The sequence below is a fragment of the Thalassophryne amazonica genome, chromosome 20 (assembly GCF_902500255.1).
Source record: "Thalassophryne amazonica chromosome 20, fThaAma1.1, whole genome shotgun sequence".
Lineage (NCBI taxonomy): Eukaryota > Metazoa > Chordata > Actinopteri > Batrachoidiformes > Batrachoididae > Thalassophryne > Thalassophryne amazonica.
The window spans coordinates 8,224,435-8,243,078 of record NC_047122.1 but is presented as its reverse complement, the minus strand read 5'-3'; the positions used below and the strand labels follow the sequence as shown (position 1 = coordinate 8,243,078).

Here is an 18,644-nt window from a genome sequence, read left to right as displayed (position 1 = left end):
CGTATGTGTGCAAAGGGAGATTAGCTTTGATGTCCTGAATTTTGCAGACAAAACCTTAAGGAAACCATTGCTGTCAGCTTTGCAGGATACAGGTGTTAATGGAGCAACAGGACACACAATACAGCTGATAGCGTCAAACAGCACCTGGGGTTTTTTCTTATTTAAGATGATAAGCTGACGAAAATATTCAGATCTGGCATTTTTTATCATTTCATTTAAAGAGGACATAAGTTCCCTGAGGTGCAACCTATGGACCTCAAGTTTAGAAGACTTCCACAAATGTTCAGTTTTCCGACATAGTCGCTTCAAATCTCGGATACAGTCATTAAGCCAAGGATTTATGGTCTTCTAAGTCACGAAGTTGGATTTAAAAGGTGCGACCTCATCCAAAATGGATTCACAATGACCGTTGAAAGTGTGAAGAAGGCTGTCCACATTATGACACTCCATGAGCAGCTTAGAGTCAAACCTGGCTGAGAAACCAGTTGCAGTGTTCTCAGTGATGATGCGCCTCTGAGACCTAATCTCAGATCACGCAGGCTCAGAAGTGAAAGAAAAATCAAATAAAACACACCAATGGTCACTCATGTGAACATCCTCTATACAGAGGTTGGCAACATTAAGGCCAAGAGAGAAAACCAAGTCAAGAGTGTGACCTTTCTGATGTGTGGGACCAGAAACATGCTGCTCAAAATGAAAAGTCTCAGTCAATGTTAAAAGTTCCGTTGCAGTGGAAGAAGTGCTGTCCTCAACATGAATATTAAAATCACCAATAATTAAAACGTTTTCCAACTTTGTTATTGATGATAAAAAGTCACTAAAATCCTTTAAAAAGACAGCAGCGTGTCCAGGAGGACAATAAATCAGCACACAATAAAAAGAGTCAGCAGAACCAACTTTAAACACCTGTGACTCAAAGGAGGGGAAGGTTTGATATGTTTGCAATTGAGCGCACATTCAACAGACCCATCCGAGACGAGGGTGACGTCACAGTCTTCACATCGGCCGGGCACAGCGGGATTGGACGAAGACACGGGACGCGGCTATGCGGTCTCCATTCACGTGTGGAAGCCACATGCCGGCCGACAGGTGCAGACACTGGAAGACACGAAGGCGAAACTCTCCAGCAGTCCCAACTCCAGCATCCCACCGGCTCCGGAACACCGGCCATGAGGACCCCGGCAGAGGGCGACGAGGACACACCGACACCACAGCGTGCCTCGAGGAGAGGAATCGCCAGTAAACAACGGTGATTCAGCATGGCAGTCCGCAGGCGCAAAACCCGTCTGCACCTCACTTGGACGCTGGATCGGACACCTCGTTTCATCCGCCTCTTCCTCCTGCCCGGAGCTCGAAACAGCAGCAAGCACTCGGGTAAGTCCGGTGGAAAGAAACGGTGGAGGAAAAGTTTGACTGTACTTTCCCCAGTCACTAAAAAAGGCCTCCATCAACTCTTTTATGGCAAAAAGAGAGCCACGATCGTAACTCTGGAGAGCAGAGACGTGGCCATAAGATACATGAACTGTTATGACCACATTCAACATAAAAATAAACAATAACAATCTATGAAGGAGGACGAGAGCAGTGGCGTTGCCAAGTACAGGCGCCATCTTGTCACCCAGTCCAAGAGGATCAGTTCCAAACTGCAGCGGGAGTTTGGGAGTCTTGGCTTTGCGGTGTTCGGCAGACATGTTTGTGACAGAACTCAATACTTGCCTGTTAGCTGGCTGCTAACTGCGGAAAAAACAGCTTGAATGGAGGCATCTCGCATTACAGCACTCGTCGTCTCAGTGAGAGACACACCTCAGTTCAGAACACTCCCTCCTCTCTCTCTGCGGCAAAGAGTTTTCCTGGATCAGAAGACTCTGCAACTTGAATCGCAAATTTTCAATCCGTGAATTACGTTGGTATCAGAAGCCGATACAGATATTGGATCGGGTAGGCCCATGATGCCATCAAGAGGCGTTATCGCAATTGGTCGGTGGAGTCCAAATCTCTACCATAGGCCAAATTTATGTCATTTATACCGTATAAACCGTGCACCCCTACCGGCAGGTGACACTGTTGCAGTATACTGTTGGCTGAGTTACTTTCAGAAGCTCTATAAGGATAATCCTCCTGTCAGGATATAAGACATCTCCAGTGCTGGGACTCCGATGGCTGATCTACCAGTCCGCTGCAAACCACCAAATCACCACTACTGATGGGAATAAATGTCCTTTACTGGAAAGCAAAGTGTAATTGCTTGGACTGGATCAATCACAGAGTTATTCCACTGGTCTTTGTGCCAGAAAAGGTACTTGAAGGTGTGTGTCAAGCAACTGTGGGTCTCAGCAGTCTGGCTTTATGTCAGAGATGTCAACTATCAGCCACTTCCAAGCTCAACATGAAAATCATTGAACACACGTATGAATACTGACGGTGCTTCTTTGCGGCCTGCCTATGCTGATTTTCACTAAGAGGTTAATTTCATAACTAAGCTGCTCCATGTCACATCTTGAAATGCTGTGGGGATGTTGTCAGACATCATAGCTGAGGTACTGACAGTGTCATGCAGAGTTGGATCAGAATCACATATTGTCATGTACCATCTGTTTTAATTTTTGTTTTCACATTGCTCTTCCTGTTATATCCTGATGTATCAGCCCTATCTACACTAACACTATAAACACAGCTTTCTGCATGTCAGATGACCTTGGTGGTAATGTCTACTTTGTCTCCATGGAGGGATTTAATTTGTGCCCTACATTAGTGCTGTGCAATATGGCAAAAATATTATCACAATATTTTTTCCCATAGGATATCAAATTTAATAATAACGGAAGTTTGTTAGTTCAACATTTTATTGTATTTTCATTTGAGAATAATTTTGTATAAGGTTGGAAAATGCTGCAGAAAAAAAATTGTTATTATTATTATTTTTATTATTATTATGGCAGCAGCAGTGCATATTTAGAGCCTTTATTGTGAAGTGTTAGGATGGTGTGTGTGTCTTTTTACTTGCATGATGCTTAATGTGACTTCAGTGCAGAAAGGTTTTCTGTAATCTCTGTTCACAGAACGGAGCCTCCGCGTTTTTATTTTAATATTATTTGGAAGTATCAGGGTGTCTATAACTTTCTGGTCTTATCAACAATTTCCTCAGATTTAGAAGATAAGATACAGTATGAGTGCACTTTAGTTTTGTTAATGTCAAAAGATGCCAGCTGTCATTGATGACATACAGCTGCTTCTCCCCTCATGAAAAATGATCAAGTGAGACAGAAAAATCTTTTTCTCTTTCGACAGTCGATACAGAAGAGAAAAACATGAGTCCGATCCAATACTTTTTCCTGGTTACCTGCACAGAACACATTGCAAGCCCACTAATGTCAAGCCAATGTGTATGTTTAAGGGGGGGTGGCTTCAATCCAAGATGGTCCTTAAAGTTTTATTTAAAAAAACTAAGAAAACTCCTTTTTTATTACTCATCCTGTTCTGCTTAGTGCAGCATTGTAGGAGTAAAACTGGGACACTCAAAATAATATTAATGTTTTAGTTGTTAAATAAACTAAATGAATCCCCATTCTTTGCTTTCTTTTTATTATTATTATAATTACTATATGTGCAAACATGTCTTTAAAATGTCTTCAAAGGTGGACCTTTGTTGTAAGGTGGATGTGTTGGGGAGGCATGGCTGTCATTCCCCAAACACCTGTACGGTCTCTGTTACCAGGAGGGAAACAGATAACAGACAAGAGTACGAGGAAAAAAATTGTTTATTTGTGTGGAAAGTTCCACCTGATTGGCCAGTAAGATGGGTATTTCACATGTGCCATCTATCAGAAACAGACTTGGTGCATATTTCAAGTGAAGGGAAATAAAATGTGATTTTAAAACTTTGCTCCCCTGCAGTACTGACTGTGACAATGAATGATAACAGAACAGACTGACACACGCTGTTGATGATCTGTGTGAATAAAACAGACTTGTGCTTTTAAAGCAAAGGACAGCATTGATGTGATTTTAAAAAGTGCTCCACGGCTCTGTGCTGACTGGATGCTCCCGTTGCCAGTACTGCGTACATAAAACAAAGCAAGCGGAAAGCTCTGCTAGCTATGCATGTGTCCACAGTGCTAAAGACTACCCCAATCACAATACACATTACAGACATTTGACATGTACAGTAGTGTTCAGAATAATAGTAGTGCTATGTGACTAAAAAGATTAATCCAGGTTTTGAGTATATTTCTTATTGTTACATGGGAAACAAGGTACCAGTAGATTCAGTAGATTCTCACAAATCCAACAAGACCAAGCATTCATGATATGCACAATCTTAAGGCTATGAAATTTGGCTATTATTAAAAAAAAAGTAGAAAAGGGGGTGTTCACAATAATAGTAGCATCTTGCTGTTGCTGTTCTTCTGAACAATGTCTTGAACGTCCCATTTTCCTCAGGCTTTCAAAGAGAAAAGCATGTTCAACAGGTGCTGGCTTCATCCTTAAATAGGGGACACCTGATTCACACCTATTTGTTCCACAAAACTGACAAACTCACTGACCGAATGCCACACTACTATTATTGTGAACACCTTTTCTACGTTTTTTTTTTTTTACTAATAGGCCGATTTCATAGCCTTAAGAGTGTGCATATCATGAATGCTTGGTCTTGTTGGATTTGTGAGAATCTACTGGTACCTTGTTTCCCATGTAACAATAAGAAATATACTCAAAACCTGGATTAATCTTTTTAGTCACATAGCACTACTATTATTCTGAACACTACTGTAATAAGCAGCTTCTTCAGTACATAAACTGTTACCTGAAAGAAGGCAACCGATTCTCCTGTGAGCCATGAGACGTTTCCTGACAGCATTCTCAAACAGAGCTCTAATGTTGCGTTTCACCATTTCCTCATCAAAACCTGTTGAAAAAACAAGCATTTAGAAATGCCATCCAAAATGTTTACAACTCTTTAAATCAGTCAGCAGTCGTAGTGAACAGTTAGGGACCTGTTGGGAGGCTCTCTGCTGCATCGTAGATCGCATGTGCAGGCTCTTGGGTGCAGCAGTGAAACTTTTCGCTTTGAATAGATTCCACTTTGCCATTGTGCTTCAAATCAAAGACCTCAAAGTGCCCAGGGGGAAATGGTGTGATGCTGGCAGGTTTGTCCTTGGCATGGATAATGGCAATAAGGCCTGTGATCAGAATAACACATTAAATGACACAATATTTCTCATAAGTCTATGAAAAGACCCAAAGTATTGTGTTACCTTTGGCTTCTGAGCTGACTGCAAGAAACCCATCATCTGTCAGACGTCTGAACAAAGGGCGGACCCCAAATGTATCCCGACCAAGAAACACTTTCCTGTTGGCAGTGTCCAACAGGACAAAAGCAAAGACCCCGTCCAGGAGAGCAGCCATCTTCTGAATGCCAAAGCGGTCATACAGGTGGAGCAGGATCTCACCGTCCATTTTGGTCTGGTAGTCAAACTCAAACTGCGTCTTCAACTAAAAGAAAATGAGAAAAACAGCAAAAACAATTGAGACTTCTTAGTTTCTTTGTACTCATAATTACTAGGATTCATACATTCACACATGCGGTTCATGCTGGTTTGTACCTGTTCCCCACTTTTCGTTCTCTCAGTGAGACCACTTCCATCTCTGTCCAAGTGTAATCATTTGCCTGACTCACGTTCACAAAATAAGTGTGAACAAATATTACCCCTTTCACTCAAATCTGTTGGTCCCTCATGTCTCGTAGGACATTGTGGCTATTCCTGCCTTGTCCTACAAGTTCTGCTAGGAGCAAATATTCCACTTATTTACTGTCAAGTACATAAGTATTTGGAGAGGGACACAGTCATCATCCTGTCACTTATTACATCCGCCAAGAATGTAATAAAATCGCCTGCGTTTATTTGTCTGTTCGCAGAATTACATCAAAACTACAGCATGGATTAATGAGGAAATTTTCACCACAGATTCATATTAGGCCATGGAAGACTCCATTAAATTTTGGAGTTGATCCAGATCCGGATTCTGGATCAAGTTTCATTTTATATAGTCTTTGAAGAATTACGTCAAAACTACTTCACACATTCTAACCAAATTTGCTCCACAGATAGGTATTAGGCCATGGAAGACGCCATTAAATTTTGGGGTTGATCCAGATCCTGGATCACGTTTCACTTTATATAGTCTTTGAAGAATTACGTCAAAACTACTTCACAGATTCTAACCAAATTTGCACTCCACTGAATTTTGGAGGTGATCCAGATCTGGACTGGCGGATGCTTTTGTTCATCCAGATGGTCACTGGTAAACTTCAAATTGGCCTGGACATGTGCTGGCTTGAGCAGGGGGACCTTGCTGCCCTGCAGAATTTTAAACCATGACGGCGTCGTGTGTTACGAATGTAATATTTGTGACAGTGGTCCCAGCTCTCTTCAGGTCACTGACCAGGTCCGCCTGTGTTGTACTGGACTTTCTCAGAATCATCTTTACCCCAAGAGGTGACATCTTGCATGGAGCCCAAAACCGGGGATGATTGACAGTCATCTTGTGTTTCTTCCATTTTCTAGTAATTACGCCAACAGTTGTCCTGTTGCCCATCCCAGTCTTGTGAAGGTCTACAGTTTTGTTCCTGGTGTCCTTAGACAGCTCTTTGGTCTTGGCCATGGTGGACATGTTGGAGTGTGTTTGATTGAGTGTGTGGACAAGGTGTCTTTTATACAGGTAACAAGTTCAAACACATGCAATTAATACAGGTAAAGAGTGCAGAATAAGAGGGCTTCTTAAAGAAAAATTAACAGGTCTATGTGAGCCAGAATTCTTGCTGGTTGGTAGGTGATCAAATACTTATTTCATGCAATAAACCTGCATTAATTATTTAAAAATCATACAATGTGATTTTCTGTATTTTTTTTTTTTAGATTCTGTCTCTCACAGTTGAAGTGTACCGCCGATAAAAATTACAGACCTCTCCATTCTTTGTAGTTGGGAAAACCTGCAAAATTGACAGTGGATCAAATACTTATTTCCCCCATTGTATACCACCCCTGAGGGGAGCAGAAAAACAAATTAAACTGGGAACACAAAATGCAGGTGATGGTAAAAAATATTGTGGTGCAAAGGTTAAATGGAGGCATGACCAGACTTAGACGGGAAGTATCAAATTGCGTATCGAACGGTTTCAAAAGGTGTAAGGAACAAAAAAGGAAACTGAAAGGCACTACCAAGAAGCAGAACATCCACAACTTAACTGTCCAGTAGGCTGTGGAATCACAGGTTTCTGTCACGGATGGCACCGATGATCGGGTGTGGAGAGGAGGCACAAAAGGTGTGGTCCTGGCTGGAAGGCTTGGAGTTGTGCATTCAACAGTTGAGCCTGGAGTGCGTGCAGCCAAAGGCTTGGATGGGGCGTGCTTCCCTGTTGGCTCTGCTGGTGATTCTGAAAATGAGGGAGGAGCTACTGGGTCTGGAGGCAGCAGCATGGGGAGAGAAGCTGTCAGCACTGCAGGTGGGCGTGGCAGTGTGTGCTTAGTGGCAGATGCCGCTGGTGCAACAGTCAGCTATGGAGGTGATTCTGAGGGTCCCATCAACTCGTGCGCCGTTGTGGGTTGTGGTACCATGAACTTCACCATCGGTTCTGTCAACAGTTCTTTAAGGTGGGGACGGCTCCGATAGAGGCAGAGACATGCATGTCAATGTGCACAAGATTTCTCTTTTACCACTGCTGGCGATCTTGTAGAGACATGTGTGCTGCGGATGGCTGTGACAGCGTGATTGTCACACTCAATTTGGTCAGTGGTTCTGGAGGCGTGCCCGCTGAGGATGCCTCTGGTAGCAGGTGCATTTCTGAGAAGTGGAATGAGGTGGTTCTTCCTAATGGCTCTAACAGTAATCCAGGAGATGCGATCGGTTCTAACGACCGGGTGGAAGTGGTCATTGCAGAGAGGTCAGGCAACAAGACTGCTTCTGTTTCCCTAATTGTGCATGTCTTTCGCGGTGCAGAACAGGAGGCAGATGAGGTGTGGGTGGTGTTGGGACTCTCCTCGGCTGCAACACCAGACCAGGAGGTTGACATCGTACCGTAGGCCTCCATACTGATGATCGCGGAGCTGGATAAGGTGGCGGGCTTGGTGCATTCGCTGAAGGTGAGAACTTCTGTGAGAAGTCCAGTGACGATGGTGGGCGTGTCTTGGGCTGGCGAGATACTGGGGCGGAAGAACAGAGAGGTGAGACTGACAGCGTCAAGGCAGGACTCATAAATATCTGATTTGAACAAGTAGTCCATGGAGTCCTCGATGCATGGTGGAATTTGACCTTGCTTGAACAGGGCTTTAATATTTGTGAGTTCAGGATAAGCAGTGACCAAATTAGGCTCGGCTGAAGGATCTGATCAAGAGCAGAAAAAAAAATTGCAGTCTGTGCTGCCATCCAGGATTGTCCAAAAACTCAAAAAACAAGTCCGGAATTTTAAAGAAAATGGCGGCAGTATCCTGGAGCACCAGCCCCTCTGTCTCAGATAAAGAATCATCATCATCATCCTCAATCATCATCATTTACATCAATCCAGTCTGACTCACTGTCAGAACAAGGTGGGCTGGGTGGCAGGTTCAGCTCAGGCGCCCGCACCCAGACCGGAAGGCTCCCAGCAGCAAACAATTTATCCAAGTCTTTTAACTCAGGGAAAAAGTCATATAGTCAGTAACTGGCTTATACCAAGTTCCAGGCTTGGTCTAAAAAATCAAATTTCTTCTTTGGGGTGTGGCATGAATGGAAGCAACTGAAAAAAAAAAAAAACTAGATTTGAGAGAAAATGTCTCTGATGGTGGCAAGGTCCAGGTTCTGGGCAACCAGATTTGAATCCGTTGTGTCCATGTATGGCCAGTTTGTTCTGTCAGGATTCATGGCGTGGAACGAACAGTATGCTGGACACAATATGCAGACTCAGACTCAGGAGGTTGAGTATTTAGAGGCTTTATATCGAATAACAGGCACATGTTCGGTAAACAGGTGATCAGTCAGCATGGCAAAGGTAATCGGTAGACGTGAGGCAGAGGCAATGTCAAAAACAAACTGGGTTCAGAGGCAAGGAGAAACAAGGTTGTGAGAGCTGAGGCAAAATCTGAGTCCAAAAAAAAAAACAAGGTCAAACAGAAGAGCAGACAGTCAAGGACTAACAAAGCAAAACTAGGCTGGAATGCAGGCAAAGTCAAAACAAACTGGCAAAGAACAGAGAAACATGCAAGGCTTTAATAACAGGGTGTTATTTAGGAAAGTGGAAACAGGTGTATGAGAAAGTTCATGAAGGAGGCAAGCAGGAACCAGAGAGTACAGTAAAACAAACACTAAGCAGATAGAAAGAAAGTGGAAGGTGAGTCCTAAACATAATGCAAGGAGCAAAGAAACAAAATCAAGAAAACAACGGTGGGAACTGAAAAGTGATCAACAAGAGAATTAAAGGCTGGGGCTGAACAAACAGAAATTACAAACAATGACTATAGTGGTAAAACCCAAAAGAAAGGCAGTGACTAAAGTAATCTGAAACTGAAAATCAAAGACAGGGGACATGACCAAGATGAAAACTCAGGCCGGGGGCACAGCACGACACCAAAATGTAATTTTTATGCCTTTCATCATGCTAATAAGAGACTGCATGCATGAGACTCTGAAAACTAAAACAAATACTCCAAATATTCTGTGTCTGCTACATTTAACCTGCTGGGAACTTCATGAATGCCAACCGAATTTCAGACATCTTATATATGTTACTGTGGAACAAACAGGACAAACAGTGTTGTCAAGCACAATAAGCAGGATGTTAAAGAGCAAACTTCACTTTCCCCCAGAATGACATGAACAGGAAGTGATCACAGTTCACGGCAATTCCCATTGAAAATAACAGAAACAACCTGAGCTTCTCGCATGTTTACATAAAACAAACACAATGTGTAAAAACCCAGATAATATGTTCATGCGAGTTTTAGGCACAATAAACAAAACAGTTTTACGTTAGGATGTTAATGCTGCTGTCCATGTGCAGCAGTTAAATTGCAGCCTTAACAGACCAACTCAATGCAATTCTCAATGTTAATGACATGTCGAAGATCGGCGAACTCTTTGAAAATTTGCGAAATTTTGTGGGATTTGAAACCTCAGTAGGGTGAATGAGCTGCCCCACCAAAGGAAGAAAACCCACGTATGTTTTGACTTTACATAAAAATACAGCAATAAGCAGCAATAATAAAAAAGTACAGCAATAATACAGTAATAATAAAAAAAGTAAAGATTTGCATGTACACAGTGTCTTTAAAGCAGACACTGTCGATTCCTGCTGCAATGTATTATGGGAGATCAGGGTTTGTTTGTTTTTTTAAACTTATTGTTATTGTACATGTTAGTTTAGCAGTGTTGTTAGTGTTATAGATTTGTTGTGTTTTTATAGTTCAAGTTGTGTAGTTAGTTTGGTGAACAGTTATGTTGTGACCATGAGTGAAAAGTGCCTTGCATTTCAATCAATCAATCAATCAATTTTTTTATATAGCGCCAAATCACAACAAACAGTTGCCCCAAGGCGCTTTATATTGTAAGGCAAGGCCATACAATAATTATGTAAAACCCCAACGGTCAAAACGACCCCCTGTGAGCAAGCACTTGGCTACAGTGGGAAGGAAAAACTCCCTTTTAACAGGAAGAAACCTCCAGCAGAACCAGGCTCAGGGAGGGGCAGTCTTCTGCTGGGACTGGTTGGGGCTGAGGGAGAGAACCAGGAAAAAGACATGCTGTGGAGGGGAGCAGAGATCGATCACTAATGATTAAATGCAGAGTGGTGCATACAGAGCAAAAAGAGAAAGAAACAGTGCATCATGGGAACCCCCCAGCAGTCTACGTCTATAGCAGCATAACTAAGGGATGGTTCAGGGTCACCTGATCCAGCCCTAACTATAAGCTTTAGCAAAAAGGAAAGTTTTAAGCCTAATCTTAAAAGTAGAGAGGGTGTCTGTCTCCCTGATCTGAATTGGGAGCTGGTTCCACAGGAGAGGAGCCTGAAAGCTGAAGGCTCTGCCTCCCATTCTACTCTTACAAACCCTAGGAACTACAAGTAAGCCTGCAGTCTGAGAGCGAAGCGCTCTATTGGGGTGATATGGTACTACGAGGTCCCTAAGATAAGATGGGACCTGATTATTCAAAACCTTATAAGTAAGAAGAAGAATTTTAAATTCTATTCTAGAATTAACAGGAAGCCAATGAAGAGAGGCCAATATGGGTGAGATATGCTCTCTCCTTCTAGTCCCCGTCAGTACTCTAGCTGCAGCATTTTGAATTAACTGAAGGCTTTTTAGGGAACTTTTAGGACAACCTGATAATAATGAATTACAATAGTCCAGCCTAGAGGAAATAAATGCATGAATTAGTTTTTCAGCATCACTCTGAGACAAGACCTTTCTGATTTTATATATATATATATATATATATATACACAAATAATGGATGGTAAGGAGTCCAACATAGAGAAATGCTGGATGAAGCAAAGTTATATTGGACGAGGCGTCAACATTAAAGTACTTGGTACGTTAGTAGGCTTTAAAAGACATTACAAGAATATCAAAATCGCGTGCTATAGTTGAAGACTTAGGTCTACTGATCTGTTATTACTTTCGGGTTTGTGTGTTGTGTGCCAGTATTGTCTGGTTATATTTTGTAAATTTGAGTTCACTGACTAAGTTTGCACATTTTTTTCTTTTTGGTATTATCATCGTGTGTGCGTATGTATGTATGTATATATATATATATGTGTGTGTGTGTGATTGTGTAGATATGTATTTATGAAATTTTGTTTCTGTGTATATGTTTGTTATTTTTTAGTATAAGGGGTGGGTTTTTATAAGCTCTGCTTCTGCCCTCACCCTTTGGACCATGCAGGACTTTTGTAAAGTTGCTTTATGAGTTTTTTTGTTTTTGTTGTTGAATTGTGTGCCGAATAAACTCATACATTCATTCATTCATTTAATCCCTTCCTTCAGCTACTTTATGTTCTCAACTGTTAAGTACCTGACTGTCCTGTACAACCCAGTTTGCCTTCCTGTCTGAATACATTCATTTTATGTTTGTAAAATTGCAATGTAAAAACAGTGAAATACACCACTACCTCAATTTTGATTAATTGATATTTACATTTACTGTTACCTACCTTTTGTGTGTAATTTTGTTATAAATTTGATTGCAAAACAAAGTCTGCATGAAGAACTTCAAATGTGAAGGACTTCAAATTTTAGGACTCGCTGTCTCCGCCGAGCAAGCAGTATTCTGCAGGACGGAACACACCCCTCACACCACCTTTTTTCTTTGCTTCCATCCGGCAGGCGTTATCGGGCCTTTAAAGCCCACACCACAAGGCTGAAAAACAGCTTCTTTTCTAGAGCTGTTACAGAACTGAACAGACACGCCCAAGCTCCAGTTGTAACAATTGCATTATTCTAATTAGAACAAGGGCAGACATGTGCAATATTTGTTTTTAACTATTTTTAAATTTTCAGGTATATTTATTACTGTTTTTAAGCTATTTAAGAGGTTTTATTAAGTTGGGTATTTTTAATGTTAATTGATGTTTTAGAGCAGACCTGGGCAAACTGTGGCCCAGGGGCCACATGCGGCCCTTTGCATGTCTCTGTCCGGCCCTCATGAGGTCTGTGATTATTATTACAGATATTAAAAATGTCAAGCTTGTGTGTTCCAAATCATTAGAGAGGTTTATTTAGGTATATTTAAATATTTACATATTACTACAATAATAAAAATTACCTATAAAAGCTATTAAATAGGTAATTTTTTGTAAACTTTGTAATGGGAGACAGCCGAGTTATCGATGGTGTGGCCCTCGGGCATAATTCAGGTTCCCTATGTGGCCCATTGTAAAAATTAATTGCCCACCCCTGTTTTAGAGGGATACGTGCAATATGGGACATGTGCAGCATGGGATAAGTGTAATATGGGACAATGACAATGTGGGATCAGTGCAATACGAGTTATGCTTGTCTCCGAGCTTGCCACCCCCCCGCCAAATCTCCTGATGTTTTTTTAATATTTATTGAAGTATGTGTATGGGTGAGTGTGTTTGAGGGTGGTCCTTGTTTTTGAGGATGCACAAACAAATTTTGTTGTGCTGATTGCTGTGCAATGACAATAAAGGTGATTCTGATTCTGATGTGCCTGTTGTCCTGTAGTCCATCCCAGCCTTGTGCAGGTCTACAGTTTTGTCCCTGGTGTCCTTAGACAGCTTTTTGGTCTTGGCTATGGTGGACAGGTTGGAGTGTGATTGATTGAGTGTGTGAACAGGTGTCTTTTATACAGGTAACAAGTTCAAACAGGTGCAATTAATACAGGTAAAGAGTGCAGAATGAGAGGGCTTCTTAAAGAAAAATGAACAGGTCTGTGTGAGCCAGAATTCTTGCTGGTTGGTAGGTGTTCAAATACTTATTTGCAGCATTAACATACAAATAAATTACTTAAAAAAAAATCATACATTGTGATTTCTGATTTTTTTTTTTTTTTTGATTTCTAAGTGGGAGAACTTGCAAAATTGCAGGGTGTTCAAATACTTATTTTCCTCACTGTATATATATATATATATATATATATATATATATATATGTGTGTGTGTGTGTGTGTGTGTGTGTGATTGTGTAGATATGTATTTATGACATTTTGTTTGTGTGTATATGTTTGTTATTTTTTAGTATAAGGGGTGGGTATTTATAAGCTCTGCTTCTGCCCTCACCCTTTGGACCACGCAGGACTTTTGTAAAGTTGCTTTGTTATGAGTTTTTTTGTTTTTGTTGTTGAATTGTGTGCCGAATAAACTCATTCATTCATTCAATCCCTTCCTTCAGCTACTTTATGTTCTCAACTGTTAAGTACCTGACTGTCCTGTACAACCCAGTTTGCCTTCCTGTCTGAATGCATGAATTAGTTTTTCAGCATCACTCTGAGACAAGACCTTTCTAATTTTAGAGATATTGCGTAAATGCAAAAAAGCAGTCCTACATATTTGTTTAATATGCGCATTGAATGACATATCCTGATCAAAAATGACTCCAAGATTTCTCACAGTATTACTAGAGGTCAGGGTAATGCCATCCAGAGTAAGGATCTGGTTAGACACCATGTTTCTAAGATTTGTGGGGCCAAGTACAATAACTTCAGTTTTATCTGAGTTTAAAAGCAGGAAATTAGAGGTCATCCATGTCTTTATGTCTGTAAGACAATCCTGCAGTTTAGCTAATTGGTGTGTGTCCTCTGGCTTCATGGATAGATAAAGCTGGGTATCATCTGCGTAACAATGAAAATTTAAGCAATGCCGTCTAATAATACTGCCTAAGGGAAGCATGTATAAAGTGAATAAAATTGGTCCTAGCACAGAACCTTGTGGAACTCCATAATTAACCTTAGTCTGTGAAGAAGATTCCCCATTTACATGAACAAATTGTAATCTATTAGATAAATATGATTCAAACCACCGCAGCGCAGTGCCTTTAATACCTATGGCATGCTCTAATCTCTGTAATAAAATTTTATGGTCAACAGTATCAAAAGCAGCACGGAGGTCTAACAGAACAAGCACAGAGATGAGTCCACTGTCTGAGGCCATAAGAAGATCATTTGTAACCTTCACTAATGCTGTTTCTGTACTATGATGAATTCTAAAACCTGACTGAAACTCTTCAAATAGACCATTCCTCTGCAGATGATCAGTTAGCTGTTTTACAACTACCCTTCCAAGAATTTTTGAGAGAAAAGGAAGGTTGGAGATTGGCCTATAATTAGCTAAGATAGCTGGGTGAAGTGATGGCTTTTTAAGTAATGGTTTAATTACTGCCACCTTAAAAGCCTGTGGTACATAGCCAACTAATAAAGATAGATTGATCATATTTAAGATTGAAGCATTAAATAATGGTAGGGCTTCCTTGAGCAGCCTGGTAGGAATGGGGTCTAATAGACATGTTGATGGTTTGGAGGAAGTGACTAATGAAAATAACTCAGACAGAACAATCGGAGAGAAAGAGTCTAACCAAATACCGGCATCACTGAAAGCAGCCAAAGATAACGATACGTCTTTGGGATGGTTATGAGTAATTTTTTCTCTAATAGTTAAAATTTTATTAGCAAAGAAAGTCATGAAGTCATTACTAGTTAAAGTTAAAGGAATACTCGGCTCAATAGAGCTCTGACTCTTTGTCAGCCTGGCTACAGTGCTGAAAAGAAACCTGGGGTTGTTCTTATTTTCTTCAATTAGTGATGAGTAGTAAGATGTCCTAGCTTTACGGAGGGCTTTTTTTTATAGAGCAACAGACTCTTTTTCCAGGCTAAGTGAAGATCTTCTAAATTAGTGAGACGTCATTTCCTCTCCAACTTACGGGTTATCTGCTTTAAGCTGCGAGTTTGTGAGTTATACCACGGAGTCAGGCACTTCTGATTTAAAGCTCTCTTTTTCAGAGGAGCTACAGCATCCAAAGTTGTCTTCAATGAAGATGTAAAACTATTGACGAGATACTCTATCTCACTTACAGAGTTTAGGTAGCTACTCTGCACTGTGTTGGTATATGGCATTAGAGAACATAAAGAAGGAATCATATCCTTAAACCTAGTTACAGCGCTTTCTGAAAGACTTCTAGTGTAATGAAACTTATTCCCCACTGCTGGGTAGTCCATCAGAGTAAATGTAAATGTTATTAAGAAATGATCAGACAGAAGGGAGTTTTCAGGGAATACTGTTAAGTCTTCAATTTCCATACCATAAGTCAGAACAAGATCTAAGATATGATTAAAGTGGTGGGTGGACTCATTTACATTTTGAGCAAAGCCAATTGAGTCTAATAATAGATTAAATGCAGTGTTGAGGCTGTCATTCTCAGCATCTGTGTGGATGTTAAAATCGCCCACTATAATTATCTTATCTGAGCTAAGCACTAAGTCAGACAAAAGGTCTGAAAATTCACAGAGAAACTCACAGTAATGACCAGGTGGACGATAGATAATAACAAATAAAACTGGTTTTTGGGACTTCCAATTTGGATGGACAGGACTAAGAGTCAAGCTTTCAAATGAATTAAAGCTCTGTCTTGGTTTTTGATTAATTAATAAGCTGGAATGGAAGATTGCTGCTAATCCTCCGCCTCGGCCCGTGCTACGAGCATTCTGGCAGTTAGTGTGACTCGGGGGTGTTGACTCATTTAAACTAACATATTCATCCTGCTGTAACCAGGTTTCTCTAAGGCAGAATAAATCAATATGTTGACCAATTATTATATCATTTACTAACAGGGACTTAGAAGAAAGAGACCTAATGTTTAATAGACCACATTTAACTGTTTTAGTCTGTGGTGCAGTTGAAGGTGCTATATTATTTTTTCTTTTTGAATTTTTATGCTTAAATAGATTTTTGCTAGTTATTGGTGGTCTGGGAGCAAGCACCGTCTCTACGGGGATGGGGTAATGAGAGGATGGCAGGGGGAGAGAAGCTGCAGAGAGGTGTGTAAGACTACAACTCTGCTTCCTGGTCCCAACCCTGGATAGTCACGGTTTGGAGGATTTAAGAAAATTGGCCAGATTTCTAGAAATGAGAGCTGCTCCATCCAAAGTGTGATGGATGCCGTCTCTCCTAACAAGACCAGGTTTTCCCCAGAAGCTTTGCCAACTATCTATGAAGCCCACCTCATTTTTTGGACATCACTCAGACAGCCAGCAATTCAGGGAGAACATGCGGCTAAACATGTCACTCCCGGTCCGATTGGGGAGGGGCCCAGAGAAAACTACAGAGTCCGACATTTTTTTTGCAAAGTTACACACCGATTCAATGTTAATTTTAGTGACCTCCGATTGGCGTAACCGGGTGTCATTACTGCCGACGTGAATTACAATCTTACCAAATTTACGCTTAGCCTTAGCAAGCAGTTTCAAATTTCCTTCAATGTCGCCTGCTCTGGCCCCCGGAAGACAATTGACTATGGTTGCTGGTGTCGCTAACTTCACATTTCTCAAAACAGAGTCGCCAATAACCAGAGTTTGATCCTCGGCGGGTGTGTCATCGAGTGGGGAAAAACGGTTAGAAATGTGAACGGGTTGGCGGTGTACAGGGGGCTTCTGTTTACAACTACGCTTCCTCCTCACAGTCACCCAGTCGGCCTGCTTTCCCGGCTGCTCGGGATCTGCCAGAGGGAAACTAACGGCGGCTAAGCTACCTTGGTCCGCACCGACCACAGGGGCCTGGCTAGCTGTAGAATTTTCCACGGTGCGGAGCCTAGTCTCCAATTCGCCCAGCCTGGCCTCCAAAGCTACGAATAAGCTACACTTATTACAAGTACCATTACTGCTAGAGGAGGCCGAGGAATAACTAAACATTTCACACCCAGAGCAGAAAAGTGCAGGAGAGACAGGAGAAGCCGCCATGCTAAACCGGCTAAGAGCTAGTAGCTGCGCTAAGCTAGCGGATTCCTAAAAACACACAAAGTGAATAATGTGTAAATAATTTAGAGGTGATTCAGCAGAGGGAGTGCTTTAGTTAAGGCACGTGAAGATTACACTGTGAAACAAATCGTTATCTAGTTAACTAGATCAATCTAACTGCGCAGATTAAACAGCTAACAGATACAGCAAAACACCGCCGTGCTCCGGAACAGGAAGTGATACAATACCGCAGTGAGAGCCAACCACCACTATGAGGTCCCTAAGATAAGATGGGACCTGATTATTCAAAACCTTATAAGTAAGAATAAGAATTTTAAATTCTATTCTAGAATTAACAGGAAGCCAATGAAGAGAGGCCAATATGGGTGAAATATGCTCTCTCCTTCTAGTCTCCGTCAGTACTCTAGCTGCAGCATTTTGAATTAACTGAAGGCTTTTCAGGGAACTTTTAGGATAACCTGATAATAATGAATTACAATAGTCCAGCCTATAGGAAATAAATGCATGAATTAGTTTTTCAGCATCACTCTGAGACAAGACCTTTCTAATTTTAGAGATATTGCGCAAATGCTAAAAAGCAGTCCTACATATTTGCTTAATATGCGCATTGAATGACATATCCTGATCAAAAATGACTCCAAGAGTTCTCACAGTATTACTGGAGGTCAGGGTAATGCCATCCAGAGTAAGGATCTGGTTAGACACCATGTTTCTAAGATGTGTGGGGCCAAGTACAATAACTTCAGTTTTATCTGAATTTAAAAGCAGGAAATTAGAGGTCATCCATGTCTTTATGTCTGTAAGACATTCCTGCAGTTTAACTAATTGGTGTATGTCCTCTGGCTTCATGGATAGATAAAGCTGGGTATCATCTGCGTAACAATGAAAATTTAAGCAATGCTTTCTAATAATACTGCCTAAGGGAAGCATGTATAAAGTGAATAAAATTGGTCCTAGCACAGAACCTTGTGGAACTCCATAATTAATCTTAGTCTGTGAAGAAGACTCCCCATTTACATCAACAAATTGTAATCCATTAGATAAATATGATTCAAACTACCGCAGCGCAGTGCCTTTAATACCTATGGCATGCTCTAATCTCTGTAATAAAATTTTATGGTCAACAGTATCAAAAGCAGCACTGAGGTCTAACAGGACGAGCACAGAGATGAGTCCACTGTCTGAGGCCA

At 41.1% G+C, this 18,644-nt stretch overlaps 1 protein-coding gene across 4 annotated transcripts in view; it reads right to left on the bottom strand.

Annotated features, from left to right (window-relative positions):
- asns (asparagine synthetase) overlaps positions 1-18,644 on the bottom strand; it is a 48,639-nt gene that overhangs the window by 18,739 nt on the left and 11,256 nt on the right. For all 4 annotated transcript variants that reach the window (XM_034161342.1, XM_034161343.1, XM_034161341.1 and 1 more), the window contains exons 3-5: positions 5,256-5,493; positions 4,995-5,180; positions 4,805-4,906 (exon numbers count right to left, since the gene is read on the bottom strand). In XM_034161342.1, coding sequence (XP_034017233.1) covers positions 4,805-4,906; positions 4,995-5,180; positions 5,256-5,493 — 526 coding nt within the window. The remainder of the gene's footprint in view (positions 1-4,804; positions 4,907-4,994; positions 5,181-5,255; positions 5,494-18,644) is intronic.